Genomic DNA, 19156 nt, shown 5'->3' with positions numbered 1-19156 from the left:
TTCCTGAAGTTACGAATAGAAACTTTCCGAGCCGCAAGGGCTGATGGGAACTGAAGTCCTAAAGTAAGGGAGACTGCCAAGCTATTAGCGGTCCGCTCTTGGCGTTGCCATAGCAGCAGAAAGCCATTGGCGGTCCTTTATTTGCATTGCCATAGCAGCAAAAAGTCACTAGCGCTCCCTTCTTGGCGTTGCCATAGCAGCAGAAAGCCATTGGCGGTCCCTTATTTGCATTGCCATAGCAGCAAAAAGCCACTAGCGCTCCCTTTCTTGGCGTTGCCATAGCAGCAGAAAGCCATCTCTCGACCGACTTCCGGTTTTTCCACCGGAAGGAGCCGCACGGACTTAGGCACGCGTGGCTGAAAATCCTGGAGGCTTGAATAGATGGCGCGAAGCAGTTACCATAGAGATGATGGTTCGAGAGTCTCTAAGTCAAAGCAATGTCGGGTTTCCGCTTCCGTCTAGCGGCCGCTTCCGTGTTTGGGCGTGATGGAGTCGGTGCTGAGCGAGGTGGTGGCGTTGGAGGATCTAAAAGTGAGTAACACCTGCCTGGGTTTTGAACCAGCGTGGCTGAGGGAAGCCTCCAAGTTCAGGAGCAGTCTACCTTTAGTTGCTAAGACGGAAAACAAGGGGGTGAAAGGTTGAGTGTCCCCCTCCAGCCACTCCCTTCCGGGAGAAATTCTGGGCTTCGGATTCAGCAGGGCTATTTATTTAGCGCATGGGATATCGTACACGGACTAGCAATATATGGGTTAACATTTCTCCTACATTAGTAAAACACAATAAAATATAAATGTTAAAAAGATATATTTTCAAAAGTAATAGTTAGGCTCCACTAGATGTCCTCATGGGCCTCTTAATTAAGTATGTCTCTGCTTAATCCTTAGAAGGCTTTCAGATGTGCTTAATCCTTTATTCCTTTCTATAGATTAGAACTTTTTTCTTCTTCTTCTCCGGACTTCTTTTCATTTACCTTCCCTTCGATTTACAGGTAGCCCTAGGCTTACAATAGTTCATTTAGTGACCGTTCCTAGTTACAGTGGCACAGCAAAAAGTGACATGACCCAAATTTCACATTTAACAACCATTGCAGCATCCCCATGGTCACATGATATAAATTCAGATGTTTGGCAACTGACTCATATTTATGATGGTTGCAATGTCCTGAGGCCATGTGACCTTCTGGCAGGCAAAATTAATGGGAAAACTAGATTTGCTTAACAACTGTTAGTAATTTAATAGCAGTGATTCACTTAACAACCCTGGCAAGAAAGGTCATAAAGTGAAGCAAAATTCACTTAACTGTCTCCCTTAGCAACTGAAATTTTGGGCTCAATTGTGATTGTAAGTCGAGGACTACCTGTATTTTCCACTTTATCATTTCTGTTTGCTATGCAAAAAAGCATGGAGTATATTCTGAGTTGCTGCACCTGTGCAATACGTTAAGAGAAATCCAATGTGAATTGAGAGGAATAGAATAAAAACTTCATTGTCGCTTTAATTGTACACTAATCCGCATACATTAAAATGAAATTTCATTGCATTCAGCTCTCAAAATATACCATTATACATATACTCACATACACAAACATATGACAGAAACATCCCAGTCTAGTTTGAATATATACATGGTGAAAAAAAAAGAATCTTGTGAATTTACGAGACGGATGGCATAAGGAACAAAGCTGTTAACAGAATCTAGCGTGTCAGGTCTCTAACAGAATGCTTCAAACTCTAAGCACATAGCGCTTATATGCAGTATCCTGAATAACAGGAAGTGAGCGGGCCCTAAATCCTTTACAATTTGTAGACAAAGTGTTAAGCAATTTATTTATTTTACTTATTTATTGCATTTTTATTCCACCTTTATTTCTTTATAAGCAACTCAAGGCAGCAAACGTACAAAATACTAGCAACTTCTTCAGCAGAGGTCAGCCCCTGGCATTCCCTCGATCAAACCTGCTTTTTTCCCTGTAGCCTGGAACTATAAAAAGAAAAATGCATATTAAATGTGAGTGGAGATGGACAAGGGATTCTTCTGACAACTGATACACATACATCATTGGAACTAAACACATTGCTCTGATGGTTGAGATTACACCATAATATGTATGCACTAGGTATGGTGCAAAAACGATGTCCAAATTCTCCTGGCTGTTGTATTTCAGTATGGTGCAATTGAAAAGAGACAACGTGCAGCATGATAGGCCAGATATACATCGAAGCTGTGTTTGGTTCCTTCAACCATCTCTGCTAGAAATTTATGTGCATATTTTCTTTTTATAGTTGCTTTTTCTCAAGAAATTGCTGATTGCTTAATACTGGCAAAGCTTCTGCATGGTTGCCATGTCCTTCCTACATGTTGCAAAGGATTTAGAGCCAAACTGTCCATTTATGTTGGATTTTTCCTCATTGACAGCACTGGTGCAACAACTTGAATATGTACTTTATTGCATTGCGCACTGCAAACACAAATTGTACCGTGCAAAATAAATTGAAGAGCCCTAGGTCTCTTACCGGTATTAGTTCACTAGCAACCCCCCAAAATTAATTATTTGTGTCACTACTAGGGGTCAAAAGCAGTGTCATTTAATAGTGCTCAAAAGACAGTGGAAAGTCACCAGAATTCCTTCCTTTGAGGTTTGGGGTGTTCCTTATCAACTAAATCAAAGTTATTGATGGGAGAAGTATAGATCAATTGGTTTGGTTTGGGTTTTTTGCCACTTTGTTCTTTAACTGAATAGAAAGAAATTAACACTGATTACAGGCTAAACTGGGAGTTTTATTTTCTTAGCTAACGTTCTTCAACTGCTTAGTTTTTTCAAAGCCTAGCTTTAAATTATTCTATTCATCTATGTTTATAGTCTAATATTAGCTTTATACTTGCTCATAGGCAGTTGCTGCTACAGAGTAGGCCAATAATGCATAGTGCAAAAAGCTTTACCTGTTGAATTTGATCAGAATGACAGTGAGAATTTGGATTTTTTTAAAAAGGAATTTTAATTTTTTTTAAGCAGAACAGCAAGATACTGACACTCAAAAAGAATCCTGAATGCTAAATGTTAAAAGCCTGAATGTTAAAACTTGTCAAAAAAAAAAAAAGTAGGAGGTGAGACAGTTCCATTAGAGGGCAGCCAATTATTTGGATGGAACCTCTACTGTATTTACAATATAAGTGTAACTGTAGCTCAGTATATGCAGTAGACAAATGTTCAGCTTTAGCTTATTTTTCAGGAGGGTGTCTTCAGGTTAATTATCTCACTACAGTCTAAGAAATGGGACAGATGTTTGCAGTCATTGCATCTGTGAATTCAAGTATTTACTTCTTGGTGCCTTCCAAATGTTTTGTATTTTATTTACTCATAAGATTTATACCCCAGCTTTCCTCCATGATCTCAAGATGGTTTACATAACCTTTGTTCCCCTAAATCAGGGGTGTCAAACTGCTGGCCCATGGGCCGGTTTCATCATACCAAAGCCGCGCCCACCCCATTGCTGGCAATGCAAAAAGAGTCGTGATGTGTTGTGACACGTCACGTGACATGGCAAGTTTGACACCCGTGCTCTAAATTTTCCCAACAACAGCCCTGTGATCTAGGTTGTTATGGGAGAAAGTAACAGACTGAGAGTTACCCAATAAATTGTCATGACAGAGTTTTCCTGCATTTGAACCTGAGTCACGAGTGCCAGTCCAAAATCTTACCTAGTGGCTGTACAGTTGAGGTCTTACAGCTCCAGCTATTTGGCAAATTGAGAGCCATTTTTGTCTAGTGATTAAGATACCAGGCTAGAAATCAGGAGACTGTGAGTTCTAGTCCCACCTTTGGCGTGAATGCTGGCTGGGTGATTTTGGGCCAATCACCAGGTGACTGCGAGTTCTAGTCCTGCCTTAGGCATGAAATGCAGCTGGGTGATTTTGGGCCAGTCACATTCTCTCAGCCCAAAACACCTCACAGTAGTTGCTGTGAGGAAAATAGGAGGAAGAAGTAGTATTATATATGTTTGCCACCTTGCGTTAAAGTAAAATAATAAAGGTGGGATCAAAAAAAAAACAACTAATAAATTATTGTGGCAACTGCCCAGAACACCTGCAGGTTATTTCTCCTAAATTTGTTTTGGTACTGTGTATTACACTTATATTACATATTTATGGCAAATTTGCTCAGTAGAACAATATTAACTAACTCAACGGTAGGCTGCTATGATTACTATGGGGGATTTAACTTGGTTTTCAGGAAGGTCTGGGCCAGGAAGTTGAAAAACAATCTGAGAAAAAGCCATGGAAAATCAAGAAAACCGCAGAGACGTGTACATAAAGTCCATGAACTAGGAGCTGAACTCATTTTAAAAGAGAATGCCCTTTTTATGACAAGGGCTGGATGTACTGTTGTTGCTTTTGGATCTCCAAGTACCGTATTGTATAGTCCCAGAGATAGCTTGCCTGCCAATTTTTTTTGGTAGGAAGTCCCACGGGCTTCTTTCTGTCCAAGAGGCAATGTACTGTTAAGGTTTATTTTGGCTTCACTTAGCGTTTTCAGACCTTGAAGTGATGGTGTTGCAATGATAATAGTGTTTAGACAGGTTCCCATTTCCATTAAAAAAAAAAACCAAACAGCATGAAAAGGGATGCTTTAGGGCAAAGGACATTTTGAGTAGGTATTTTTAGCAAACACAGGTTTTCAAGCAGGCTGGGGAGACGTCACACCTGGTCTTTGGCCATCCCAGTGATCTCTCCACTGAAGATCACCATGTTCTCCTCAACCCGGTCAAAGCTCTGCCTGAGGGCTTTTAAAACTCACTTCTTAGACCTTTATTGAAAGGAATGTAGCTGACCATTTCTTCCCACGGTTGAGGTCAAAAAGATCTTCCAACGTGCAGAGGGGGTGAAAAATCCACTCTTCTTTATGGTGGCAGCTGTCATCTGCTTGGGCTTGCAATTGTGGGCCTGACCATCTCAGACAAAGAAACAACAACAAAAAAATCACTGTTTTGTGCCTGGCAACACAGTCACACACACTGTGGTCCCTGTGTTCCTTTGTCTCTGCAGTTCTCCCATAATGCTTCATAAGAGATCCCATTGGATCATTTCCCTCCCCCCCCCCTCTGGCAGTATTGGGTCCTTGCTGGCCAAAATCAGTGCAGTGAAATAGCCGCACCCTCAAGGGAATCGTTGTGTTACCTGATTTTCAAACCTGGGTATGTGCTGTTCTGTGTTAATTGAAAACATTTGCAGTTCAGTCTTCATTTTTAGAAAGATAATAAATTTCCAGCCCTGTTCTACCACAAGGAATGGTTTCTTTCATCTTCAAGGTAATCCTCGACATACAATCATTCGTTTAGCGACCGTTTGATGTTGCCACAGAGCTGACAAAAAGTGACTTTAGGACCATTTTTCACAGTTCAAACCATTGCAGCATCTCCATCATCGTGGGGTCAAAATCCTGTCACTTGGCAACTGGCATGTATTGCGGTGTCCCGGGGTCATGTGATCCCCTTTTGTGACCTCCTAACAAGGAAAGTCAATGGGGAAACCAGATGCACTTAACAACTGTGTTACTAACTTAACAAGTGCACCGGCTCACTTAACGACAGTTTCAAGAAAGGTCGTAAAATGGGGCAAAACTCACTTCACAGCTGTCCTGCTTAGCAGCGGAAATTTGGGCTAACTCTGCTTAAGATGGAGTGGAGAAAGAGGCCAAGTTTACAAAACATGGATTTTTCCCCCCTCCCAAGTTAGAGAAGTACGTCCATGGAGATTCTCAGTCATCCAGGTTCTGGTTGTCCCAAAGGTGCTTATTTCAGGAGGCAACTGGACTTTCTTGTTTTTCTTTGAAGACCTTTCGCTTCTCATCCAAGAAGCTTCTTCGGCTCTGACTGGATGGTGGGGCAATGGAAGGATTTATATTCTTTGCAGACACCTGGTCATTTGCATTCTTTTAGAGCAGACATGTCAAACTCGCGATGTCATGTGACGTCGCGGAACGTATCGGGACAGTTTCACCATTCCAGATGACGCGTCCGGCCCGTGGGCTGGCAGTTTGACACCCCTGTTTTAGAGAATCATTGTGGCCACTTGGAGATTTACCTGTGTCCTCTGGGTCACCTGAGTAGTGCAAATGGGTGTGGAGCCTGCTTGGCTGTAGGATGTTTTCTGCCCTGTGTCCCTTCGCTGTTGAAGACAGGCGCACAGACTCCTCCCCAACAGTCTTGCACCTGTCTTCAACAGCGAAGGGACACAGGGCAGAAAACATCCTGCAGCCAAGAAGACTCCACACCCATTTGCACTATTCAGGTGACCTTGAGGACACAGATAAACCTCCAAGTGGCCTCAACGACTCTCTAAAAGAATGCAAATGACCAGCTGTCTGCAAGGAATCTAAATCCTTCCATTCCCCACCATCCAGTCAGAGCTGAAGAAGCTTCTTGGATGAGAAGCGAAACATCTCCAAAGAAAAACAGGAAAGTCCAGTTGCCTCTTGAAAAAGCACCTTTGGGACCAGTTAGAGAAGGTGGACCAACTTGATTGGGAGGAGGATGTCCATAGAATGTGTGTTGCATTTAGCCTTTATTTTTCATGCTGGTACCTGGTGTCCAAAGTTGATGTGTTTTCTTCTCCTGATAGTTTATTTGCACGAGAACCCCATTTTGAACCTTATCTCAAAGAAAAAAAACAGATTCTAAAGCAGTGTTTCTCAACTTTGACAATTTTAAGGCATGTGGACTTCAACTCCCAGAATTCCACAGCCAGCATTGCTGGCTGTGGAATTCTGGGAGTTGAAGTCCACATGCCTTAAAATTGTCAAGGTTGAGAAACACTGGTCTAAAGCCTCGCTATCAGCTTTGCAGCTTCAGACTTGTTGTCCTCGGCTTACAACAGTTCATGTAGTGACTTTTCAAAGTTACAAGGGCGCTGAACAAAGTGACTTACGACTGTGTTCTTCACTTACGACCCTTGCATCTCTCCCCATGGTCACGTGATCAAAATTCAGACGCTTGGCAACTTGACTCAGATATGTGACGGTTGCAGTGTCTCCGGGGGGTCACGTGATCCCCTTTTGCGGCCTTCTGAGAAGCCTGAGAAGTCAATGGGGAAGCCGGATTCGTTTAACAACCCTGCTACTAACTGAGCCACCGCCTGTGATTCACTTAACCACTCGGGCAGGACAGGTCATAAAGTGGGGCAAAATTCACTTAAATGCCTCGCTGAACAACAGACGTTTTGGGCTCAATTTGTGATCGGAAGTCGAAGACTACCTGTATTACCCTGGGGTTCTTGGGCTCTGAGCCAGCGTTGAGAATTGCACAGGGTGCTAAATTGCAAATCATTTGAGAATTGCACGGCATGCTGAAACATGGAGGTGAGAAATTGTGATTAGCTCAGACATGTCAAACACAAGGCCCGGGGAGGGGGCCGGATGCAGCCCGCAAAGTGGTTTCGTGTGGCCCGCGAAGCCATCCTGGAAACAGTGAGGGAACGGCCCCCGCTGCCTTGGCCCTGGCCCAGGCCAGCCGGCCGGGAGCCAATTTACAATTTTGTTGTGGCCATCTATGCTGAAACGCATTCAGTCTTAGCTCCATAAGCCCCCCCCCCCCCCGCATGGCCTGAGAGGAACAGTGAGGGTCCTCCAGTGGACCATGCCTTGGCACTTGCCCCGGTCCCACCCCCTTCTGCCAGAGACCCTCAGATCTGTCCCACTTTTGCCCAGGCCCCCACAGGTGCTCTTGACGCGAACGGTGTAGAGCTGGCCACATCCACTCCATCCATGCCCACCCAGTAGGCCGCACCCACTCTGGCCACACTCACACGGCCCCCTGAGGGCAACTGCAATGCTGATGCAGCCCTCAATGAAATTGAGTTTGACACCCCTGGATTAGCTGGAATAATAATAATAATAATAATAATAATAATAATAATAATAATAATAATAATAATAATAATAATAATAATAATAATATAGTTGGAAGGGACCTTGGAGGTCATCTAGTCCAACCCCCTGCTCAGGCAGGAACCCTAACACCATTTCAGACTTCCAGTGTTGGAGCATTCACCGCTTCTGGAGGCAGGTTGTTCCACTGGTTAATTGTTCTAACTGTCAGGAAGTTTCTCCTTCGTTCTAGGTTGCTTCTCTCCTTGATCAGTTTCCACCCGTTGCTTCTTGTCCTGCCTTCAGGCGCCTTGGAGAATAGCTCCAAAGCTATTTGCTGGCTATGAAGAATTGCCCTCCCTCACAGAGAGAGGGGAGCACTTTTATTTATTTATTCTCCCCCCCCCCAAATATTTTCATTTTACTTATTTATTGTTTGGGGGAGGCGTTCTGACTGCAAAATTGAAAAATGAGGGAATTGCAGCTTTTTTTCTTCCCCAGTAGAGGGCGCAAAGACCCTGAGAATATCCTGCATGGGCTCCATGCTTTTAAAGGGGGGGGGGCGCGGGGAGCTGCCATGCTATATGTTTTTCACCTGGTCCAGAAAGACGACAAGAAGCTGCAGATTTTTATTGGTAGTAAAAGAGAATCTCTTGTTCATATTTTCTATTCCTTTGGGGGGGGGGGTGGCGGGTTTGTCCCCTCTCCCCTGCCCTTTTTATCTTTCACCAAATCTTTTTGTTACCACGGCACTGAAAAAAGTAACTGATGACCATTTCTCCCACGTATGACCGTTGCAGCATCCTCACGGCCACATGAACAAAAGCCAGGCGCCTGGCAACCGATTCATATTTATGACAAATTGCAGTATCCCGGAGCCAGGTGATCGCCATTTGCGACCTTCCCACTTGTCTTCTGACAAGCAAAAAAATCAATGGGAGAAACCAGAATCGCTTAACGGCCCCATGTCTATGGAGACACCCAGTCATCCAGGCCGTGCTTCTCCCAAAGATCCTTTTTTTCCCAAAGGCAGCGGCACTTTCTTTTTCCTAACAAAGGAAAAAACGAAGTCTCGTTGCCTTTTCAGAAAAGCATCTTAACGGCATGATTCACTTAGCAACTGCAGCGATTTGCTTAACGACCGTGGCAAGAAAAAAAAGGTCGTACAATAGGGCGCAACGCAACAGCTGCCTTGCTTAGCAGTGGGAAGGTTGGGCTTAGTTGTAGACATAACTCAAGGACTACCTGTAGAGGCAGAAATTCAGTGGGCCATGTTTTAGCACAGCTTGGGTCTCTCGCTGGGAAGGCCTGTCCAGTTGAACCCTCTTTTTGAGAATCCTTTGTTCTGAGTTGTCCCAAACATGTTTTTTTAGGAGGTAACTGGACTTTCTTGTTTTTCTTTGAAGATGTTTCGCTTCTCATCCAAGAAGCTTCTTCGGTTCTGGCTGGATGGTGGGGAATGGAAGGATTTGGAAGGATTTACCACCACCTAGTCAGAGCCGTAGAAGCTTCTTGGATGAGAAGCGAAAGCTCTTCAAAGAAAAACAAGAAAGTCCAGTTGCCTCCTCAAAAAAGCACCTTTGAGACAACTGAGGACACAGGTAAACCTCCAGGTGGCCTCAACGACTCTCTGAAAGAAGGCAAGTGACCAGCTGTCTGCAAGAAGTATAAATCTTTCCATTCCCCACCATCCAGTCAGAGCTGAAGAAGCTTCTAGGCCAGGGGTAGGCAACCTTGGCTCTTTTATGACTCGTGGACTTCAACTCCCAGAATTCCTGAGCCAGCCAGCCATGCTGAGGGGGAAAGGGAGAGGTTTCCAAGCTGAGCCACGCTGGCTCAGGAATTCTGGGAGCTGAAGTCCAAGAGTCAGAAAGTGGCCTAGGCCTAGTCCAGGGGTAGGCAACCTTGGCTCTTTTATGAATTGTGGACTTCAACTCCCAGAATTCCTGAGCCAGCATGGCTCAGCTTGGAAACCTCTCCCTTTCGCCTCAGCATGGCTGGCTCAGGAATTCTGGGAGTTGAAGTCCACGAGTCATAAAAGAGCCAAGGTTGCCTACCCCTGTTCTAGGATGAGAAGCAAAACGTCTTCAAAGAAAAACAAGAAAGTCCAGTTGCCTCCTGAAAAAAGCACTTATGGGACAACCAGGACCTGGAGGACTGAGAATCTCCATAGACTTGTTCTGAGTTGAGAACCCCACACTGTAAACATACAATAGTTCCAGCCGGCATATCTTGGGGAAACTTACAGATGGATGACAGTGCCAAAGAATTTATCTCTGTTCATCTTGCTTGATCTTCATGACAACCTAGGATTAATGCAGACAAGTCTTCACCTTACAACAGTTCATTTAGTGACTGTTTGAAGTGGCAACGGCACTGAAAAAAACGACTTACGCCTATTTTTCACACTTATGACCGTTTTCAGCATCCCCACGGTCACAGTGATTTACATTCGGATGCTTGACAACCTGACTCACATTTATGACGGTTGAGGTGTCCCATGGGTCATGTGATCCCGTTTTGCGACCTTCTGACAAGCAAAGTTAGCCAGATTCACCTCACAGCCATGTTCCTAATTTGAGAACTGCAGTGTTTCACTTAACAAATGGGGCAAGAAAAGTCGTCAAATGGGGCAAAACTCACTTAACAAATTTCTTACTTAGCACCATCAATTCTGGCCTCAATTGCGGTCGTACGTTGAGGATTATCTGTACGTAGGAATGAATGACGGACTACCAGACATTCCTGTAAACACCATAGTTTACATGAGAAGCGATGCTATCCCCCCAAATAAGATTTACTGTACCAGATAGTCCTCGACCTACGATCACAATTGAGCCAAAAACCTCGGTTGCTGAATGAGACATTTGTTAAGTGAGTTTTGCCCCATTTTACGATCTTGCCTGCCACCATTGTTAAGTGAATCACTGCAGCTAGTCACACGGTTGTTAAGTGAATCTGGCTTCCCCATTGACTTTGCTGGTCAGGAGGTCACAAAAGGTGATCACGTGGTCCCTGGAACACTGCAACCATCATAAATAGGAGTCACTTGGCAAGTGTCTGAATTTTGATCCCGTGACCATGTGGGGATGCTGCAACTGTCGTAAGGGTGAAAAGCAGTCATAAGTCAGTTTCGTCAGTCCCGTTGCGGCTTTCAATTGGTCACTCAATGAATGGTTGTAAGTTGAGCACTACCTATATACCAGTGATGGCGAACCTTTTAGAGACCGAGTGCCCAAACTGCAACCCAAAACCCACTTATGCATCGTCGAGTGCCGGGTGGGTGTGGCCCAATGGCTGGGTGTGGCCAATTGGATGGGCGTGGTCCATTGGGTGGGCATGGCTGCGGTGGTAACGGCAAACTGGGTGGGACTAAAAAGTTCAATCAATCAATTCCAACTTTGCAAGATCTTTTTTTTTCCCGCGAGAAGTTGAAATTGACTGATTGAACCTTCTTTTTTTTTTCACACTGTGGCGGAGGCCTAAAGCAAAAAGGTTTTATAAAACCCAGCTGAAGGCCTAGGACTGGGGCGACGGCGCGCGTGCCCACAGAGAGGGCTCTGAGTGCCGCCTCTGGCACCTGTGCCATAGGTTCGCCACCACTGCTATATACAATCGATAAAATAAGGCTGATTTTTCCAGTAGGTTTATCATCTTTCCTTTTGGTAAACGACTTAATTCTCACCCAGCCGGAAAACACAAATTAAACATAAATTTGTGCTAGTCTATTTCTAGTAGTGCAGCCTTTCCCAGGATGGGATTTCCAGCAGTTTCTTCTAGCCTGGCCAGCATTGAAGATGATGGGTTCACTTAACAAATCACAGCTAGAAGGGATCATGTTGCAGGAGGCTCTCGTTTAAAGCAAGGAGAGAGATCTTGCTAGAAAACCTGCTGTAATGAGGACAATAGACCAATTATATAAGCAATGTAAGGAAACTTCCTACATTTGTGTGGAATTGATGATTTGGGGCATTCATGGGCACTGGCAATTGCAGTTTTGAGGGTGGGCGTCCTTGCCGTCCATCCATCCATCCTTACCCTCCATCTAGCCTTTCTCTTTTCTGTTCTCCAGAGATTCGAGAAGAAGTTCAATTCTGAGCAAAGCGCAGGCAACGTCTCCAGAGGAACACAATTCGAGTATGCTTGGTGCCTGGTCCGCAGCAAATACAATGAGGACATCAAAAAGGGCATTGTACTTTTGGAAGGTGAGCCTTAGGCCAGCTGCAAAGTGGCACCCTTGATCTCCCTTACGAAACTCTTTCTTAAGAATAAATCCCCGTATTTCCTTTCATAAGATGAATGTTGTCTTTCACCTGTTAGGCCTTAGAGATACGGCAGAGGATTGAAAGGGAATAGGGCAGTTATGGGGAAAAAAATGTACAGTACAGACAATCTAGTGCAGTGGTTCTCAACCTGTGGGTCGGGACCCCATTTGGGGTCTATCGACCATTTCATGGGGGTCGCCAAGCAAGGCTGTCCGCCATTTTTTTGTCCGCCATTTTTTTTGTCCGCCATTTTTTCCCCCTTTTCCGGCGGGTGCCTTACCTCCCTTGGGCTGGGCCAGCTGGTGGTCGGCCTGCTCAGTCTCTGCCGCTTGCCAGCTACGCCTTGGCTGGCGCAGGGGGCGGAACCATGCATGCGCGGCGCTCCCGGGCAGGGAAAGTCCTCGACTTACGACTGGTTGGGTAGTCCTCGACTTACGACCGGTTTAGTCCTCGACTTACAATTGGTTTAGTCCTCGACTTATGACCGGTTTAGTCCTCGACTTACGACCAGTTGGGGTCGCGGCATTAAAAAGGTTGAGAACCACTGATCTAGTGTGTCATCTTTCAAACATGACACACTACACTGCAGTGGTAGGAAGCTTAAGAGCTTTTTCCACTCTCCAGCTGAACTGACCATGTTCATTTGGGGAGTTGTACATGTGGTCCTTGACTTACAACAGTTCATTTAAATCTTAGCATGTTCCTAGTCCTCAATGATCTCCTCTCTGTCTGGTGGCTGACCTTTCTGAACCTATTTGCTCTATTTATAATGATTATCCTTATACAAGTAGTCCTTGGCTTACAACACTTCATTTAAACCTTAGCATGTTCCTAGTCCTCAGTGATCTCCTCTGTCTGGTGGGACTGACGTCTCTGAACCTATTTGCTCTCTATATAATGATTATCCTTATACACGTAGTCCTTGGCTTACAACAGTTCATTTCGTGACCGTTTGAAGTTACGACAGCACTGAAAAAAGTGACTTGTGACCATTTTTCACACTTGCGACCATTGCAGCATCCCCCACATGATCACGTGATTTACATCCGGATGCTTGACAACCGACTCACATTTATGACGGTTGCCGTGTCCCGGAATCATGTGATCCTTTTTTGCAAACATCTGACAAGCAAACTCGATGGGGGAATCTAGATTCACTCAACAATCATGATTTAAGAGCTGCAGTGATCCACTTAGCAAATGGGGTGAGAAAAGTCATTAAATGGGACAAAACTCACTTAACAAATTTCTCACTTAGCAACATACATTTTGGGCTCAGTTGTGGTCGTACGTTGAGGACTACTTGTACCACTCCTCCACCAAACCGAAGGCTGTCAGTTTGGAGACGCTTGCCTCTTTTAGAAACCGGGGCCAAAAATTATTGTAGAAAAAGATTCTAGTCTGGTAGAAACATCTAATTTGTGAAGAATATAGTTTCCTAACTGATACGTGTCAAGCAAGGTCCTCTTTCAGAAAAAATATCAATGTTTGACTCCCAGCAGCGGGCACTTTTTCCTTTTTCAAGGATGACTGACATTTGGCTTTTAATTTTATGAGCCTCACCGTATTTACTTTTGAATGATGTGGACTTTAAAATAAGAGGTTGACCTTAAAAAGTCTCTACCAGGATATATAGGAAACACAAATAAGACTCGTAAGAGTCAGCGTTCTCTGTTGCTATTAAACCAACCTTTTTTAAAAAAAATAAAATTGCTAGTTCTTTTGGAATTTTGGGGGAAGCATTTTAAATACTGAGTTGTGCTTCTTGAATGTATTCTTCCACATTTTGAAGGAAAACACTATTTATTTTGCCAAAGGATTGTCCTAACTAACCTCAGTAGCTAGATTCAGGTGGACTAAAGTAGCGGTCCCCCAATCTTTCTGGCTTTGCGGACTGGTGGAGGGAGGAGAGAAAGAGGGGATGGATCCGCACGAGCAGCGGACACGTGCGCCCACCGCTTGCACAAATGGAGCTTCGCGCAGGTGCTCGCCTGCTGCTCGTGCAAGTGGAACTGCATGTGTGCGTGCTAGCCCACCGATTCTGCGGCCCAAATGCGCCACGGCACTTGTAATTTAGCAGCCATCCAAGGTAATGGCTGAGAATCCAACTGCCTAAAAATATAGTACCTCCCTTTAAAAATACTCTTGAACCTGGAGGCTCAATTTGTGTGATGTCTGTGTGCAGGGCCAGTGTGTGTCTTAATTCCTCAAGGATTCAGCTCTGCTGTTGGAAAAACAGGGGAGGCAAAAATTCCTCCTCCTTCATAGTACGTTTAATTTCATCACATACAGATAGTTCTCGACTTACAACGTTTAGTGACCGTTCAAAGTTGCAATAGCACTGAAAAAAGTGACTTGTGAACCCTTTTTTTTTTAACACGACTGTGGCAGCATTCTCTCAGTTACGTGATCAAAATTTGGATCCTTGGCAATTGCTGGTTGCAGTGTCCCACTGCCTAAGGTCGTTAAGTGTGAAAGTTGGTCGTAAGTCACTTTTTTTTTCATTGACATTGTAACTTCGGACGGTCATTTAAGTGAACTGTTGTAAGTTGAGAACTACCTGTATTAGAAAGCCACGTACATCCATTTTCTTCCCCTTTGCCTTTTATTTATTTATTTATTTATTTATTTTTAGAACTGTTGCCCAAGGGAAACAAAGAAGAACAACGGGACTACGTATTCTACCTTGCGGTAGCCAATTACCGGCTTAAGGTAAGCTTGTAGATGGCCCCTCCGTTTCCCTCCTTGTCACTTTTCTGGATTTGCCAGAGATGGTAATAATAATAATAATAATAGTAATAGTAATAGTAATAGTAAAGTTGGAAGGGACCTTTGAGGTCATCTAGTCCAACCCCCGCTCAGGCAGGAAACCCTATACCATTTCGGACAAATGGCTGTCCAGTCTCTTCCAGATATGGCTGTGCTGAATTTCGATCAGCTGACCTTATACTGAAATCACAGCAGTTTGGGATTGCAAGCCAAAAGAAGTGACGTTCTATTAAAAAGAGGGAATCCAAATTTTGAGCTCTTTCTTCAAGGGACATGAGAAGGATGGATGCTTGGCTGATGGAAGAAGCTTCTTGGATGAGAAGCGAAATATTCTCAAAGGAAAAAAAAAACCCAAGGGAGTCTAGTTGCCTTTTGGGGGGAAAAAAGCAGCTTTGGGATAGCAAGAGCATTTAGATTTAGATACCGCTTCATAGTGCTTTACAGCGCTCTCTAAGCGGTTTACAGACTCAGCGTATTGCCCCCAACAATCTGGGTCCTCATTTTACCTCAGAAGAATGGAAGCTGAGTCAAAACTTAAACCGGTCAGGATTGAACTCCCTGCAGTGGGCAGAGTTAATCTGCAATGCTGCATTCCAACCACTCAGAGGGAAGGGAAGGGAAGGGAAGAAAGGAAGGGCAGTAGCAATAGCACTTAGACTTATATACCACTTCATAGTGGTTTACAGCCATCTCTAAGCAGTTTGCAGAGTCAGCTTATTGCCCCCAACAATCTGGGTCCTCATTTTACCTCAGAAGGATGGAAGGCTGAGTCAAACCTTGAACCGGTCAGGATTGAACTCCTGGCAGTGGGCAGAGTTAGCCTGCAATGCTGCATTCCAACCACTCAGAGCGAAGGGAAGGGAAGGGAAGGGAAGGAAGGAAGGAAGGGCAGTAGCAATAGCACTTAGACTTATATATCACTTCATAGTGGTTTACAGCCGTCTCTAAGCAGTTTGCAGAGTCAGCTTATTGCCCCCAACAATCTGGGTCCTCCTTTTACTGATCTTGGAAGCCTGCAATGCTGCATTCTAACCATTGTGCCACCATGGCTTAATGATGCTTGGCTGACCACGTTCTTACCTCTCTTTTCAAATCATCTTCTATGATTTGGTCTCCCTCAAACTGTCTATGTTGACCAAGGGGGTCATTACATTGGTTGGCTGGCATATAATTTCTTCTTCTTCTTCACTTCCCTTCTCTTTTATCCCAGTTAGGTAGGATAAAAGGTAATCCAGGTCAGGAAACAGATTCTGTAAAATTTATTGGAGCCCCAATTTATTTTTTATTGAGACAAGCTAATTGTCTTCAGACAACACTGGTTCCCTCAGTCAACGAACAGAGATGGGCACCGTGCCTTAGAGTCGGACATGACTGATAGGAAAACCTTTCCCTTTTTATAATAACAGGAACTCGAAAGCCGGATGCCATTTCCACTTCCCCTCTTTCTTATACAGGTAGTCCTCGACTTACGACCACAATTGAGCCCAAAATTTATGTTGCTAAGTGAGAATTTTGTTAACTGAGTTTTGCCCATTGTTCTTACAGCTTTTCTTTGTTGATTGAATCAATGCAGCTATTTAAATTAGTAAGTGAATCTGGCTTCCCCATTGACTTTGCTTGTCAGAAGGTCGCAAAAGGTGATCACATGACCCCAGGACGTTACAACCGCCATAAGTGTGAGTCAGTTTGTCAAACATCTGAAAATAAATCATGTGACCATGGCGGTGCTGCAGTGGTCATAAGTGTGAAAAATGGTCAGAATTTGGATCCTTGGGAAGTGGTTCATATTTATTTTTTATTTTTTTTAAACAAATTTTATTGTTTTTTTTAGTTCTTAATACAAAGTGCTCGAGACACACCGTGGTGTTGGGGCAATCAAAAATTCAAAAACAAAACATATACAGTATAAGTAGCTCAATCAATACATCAAATATTCCCTCTCTATTTCCCTCAAGTAGCTTATATATTTAAAATAGTCTATTTCTAATTTAAATTTCTATTAAACCTAGACCTGTTTTAGAGCTTTATGCAATTACAAAACCATAATCAAATTTAACTATAAATACACACATTATCAGTTAAAGTATCCCTTCCAAATATATCCTAATTCTTTGACTTCATCATAAATCTTATTCCTTCTTCCACTAATATCCATATTATCAAACAAAGCACATCATCTTACTAGAATCACATTCAATTAATTATTCGTTCAAATCCCGAACATCTCTTCATTTTTGTTCATTCCATTATATAATAATTTTCATGTAAATAAACCTATTAATCCAATGACCTCTGGAGGGCCCGGGACAGGGGTTGTTCCTCTGTCCTTGTTCTTTTGGACCTCTCAGCGGCTTTTGATACTGTGGACCACAGTATCATGCTGCGGCGGTTGGGTGGGTTGGGAGTGGGAGGCACCGTGATGCGGTGGTTCTCCTCCTTCCTCACCGACCGTACGCAGTCTGTATTGGCAGGGGGACAGAGGTCGACTCNAAATATACATTCTTACTTTATTTAATATATATATTCTAATAATCAGTTCATATTTATAATGGTTGCAGCGTCCCCCTGCCGAGGTTGTGTGTGTGAAAAAATGGCCATAAGTCACTTTTTTCAGTGCCGTTGTAACTTCGATCAGTCACTGAATGAACTGTCGAGAACTACCCGTACCAAAGAGAGTTAAAATGGAGCCGGTTTAAGCGTCTTTTCTAATATTCTTTTCCTGTCCTGGGATTACATGGTGCTTTAGGTAACTGTCGTCAGGTGCTTTCTCCGAGAGTTATTTCTGTCCTTTTTAACAACCCCCGAACGGACTGGTTGGTCCAGGCCAGGATTGACGGTCTTTTAGCATTTAGGCAAATGTCTTCAGGGAAACAGCCAGTACAGATTTTGAGTGAAGTGATTGACCTGGGAACTGGTTTGCCTTTAGAAAGGTTTTGATGAGGCAGAAAAGAAAACATTGCACTAATCTTTCCTCTACACTGAGTTTTATTTTGTTTTTTTAACCTTACCTCAAAACAGACCTCTTAACTAGGGATGTTTAAAAACTGCTCCACTACCGCCAGGGCTTTTCTTCCTTCAGCATTTGAAAATAAATTTCACCATCTCCTTGGTCTTTGTGGAGGTAAACAGCACCTGTTGTTTTGTCTGATCTTCTCTCGACCGTGGAGGGTGGGATTGTGAAAGAGGAACTCTGAGGGATGGAACTATCTCCCCAACCTTGGCTGTGTGTGGAGTTGACTCTCCCCGTGGCTCCCGTTAACTTGGCCTTTGCTTTATCTCTGACGACTAATCCCGGCTTCATAAACTTCATGGAAAGTAGGGTGTTGTCCATCCTTATCTGTCTTTGACTGATCCTCTTATCTGGGCTTTTTATGGACTGCCACAGTGCCATGATCATAACTCTTCGATCCTTGGGCGTGTTGTTGGAGGCAACAGTGCAGATAAGAAGCAACTTGGGTCTGAGGGAGGGATCTGTGCAAAGCACAGCTGGGTGAACGGTGCATTCCTCCTCGTGTTTACTCAAGAGGAAATCCCACTTGAGCCAGCTATAGGATATCCAGCCTTAAGAGCAGGAGTGGAAGGGGATGGTGGATGGAAGGAAGTCCAGGCCTGTTTTGAAGCTTCTGTGTGGCGCAACAGATAAGCTACTGAGATTGCAGGGTGAGGTGAATTGAACTGAACCCTCTCCAGCTCAAAAACATGGTGGGATGGTCTGGAAGTTGTTATCTATGGAGAGTCTCAGTCATCCAGGTCATGGTTGTCCCAAAGGTCCTTTTTCACGAGGCCACTGGAGTTTTTCTTTGAAGACGTCCTTCCATTCCCCACCATCCAGTCACAGCTGAAGAAGCTTCCTGGATGAGAAGTAAAATGTCTTCAAAGCACCTTTGGGACGTCTGGAAGTTGTTGTCTCTCTGTTGAACCTCCCTCCAGTGAGTAAGCGATGGTCCTCTCAAAAACATCTGGGATGCCAGACATCAACATGTTCATTGACTACAGCAGAAACGAAGAATGGAAAAGCATGATCTCTTCCTCATATATTGGGGTTATTGCTCTGAATGTTCCCCAGCTGCTAACATCTGGAGAACCTCAGGTTCCTTGAGGTCTTCCTAAGGCCAAGTTCTGGATAGTCCTCCATTTTGTTCTAGCAGTGGCAAATTGGATACTCTTCCATTTTGTTCTGGATAGTCCTCCATTTTGTTCTAGCTATGGCAAATTGGATACTCCTCCATTTTGTTCCGGATAGTCCTCCATTTTGTTCTA

General features: G+C 44.0%; 1 protein-coding gene across 1 annotated transcript in view; it reads left to right on the top strand.

Moving 5' to 3' along the window:
• Positions 1 to 459: 459 nt before the first annotated feature.
• The window catches only part of FIS1 (fission, mitochondrial 1), a 23654-nt gene continuing 4957 nt past the window's right edge, over positions 460 to 19156 (top strand). Inside the window, exons 1-3 of the mRNA XM_015820300.1 lie at positions 460 to 531; positions 11935 to 12067; positions 14763 to 14839. Of these exons, the coding sequence (XP_015675786.1) occupies positions 487 to 531; positions 11935 to 12067; positions 14763 to 14839 (255 nt within the window). The 5' untranslated portion in view covers positions 460 to 486. The remainder of the gene's footprint in view (positions 532 to 11934; positions 12068 to 14762; positions 14840 to 19156) is intronic.

This window comes from Protobothrops mucrosquamatus, unplaced genomic scaffold (assembly GCF_001527695.2).
Source record: "Protobothrops mucrosquamatus isolate PMUCROS unplaced genomic scaffold, P.Mucros_1.0 scaffold1116, whole genome shotgun sequence".
NCBI classification, from domain to species: Eukaryota; Metazoa; Chordata; class Lepidosauria; order Squamata; family Viperidae; genus Protobothrops; species Protobothrops mucrosquamatus.
This window is presented reverse-complemented; position numbering and strand designations above follow the sequence as displayed.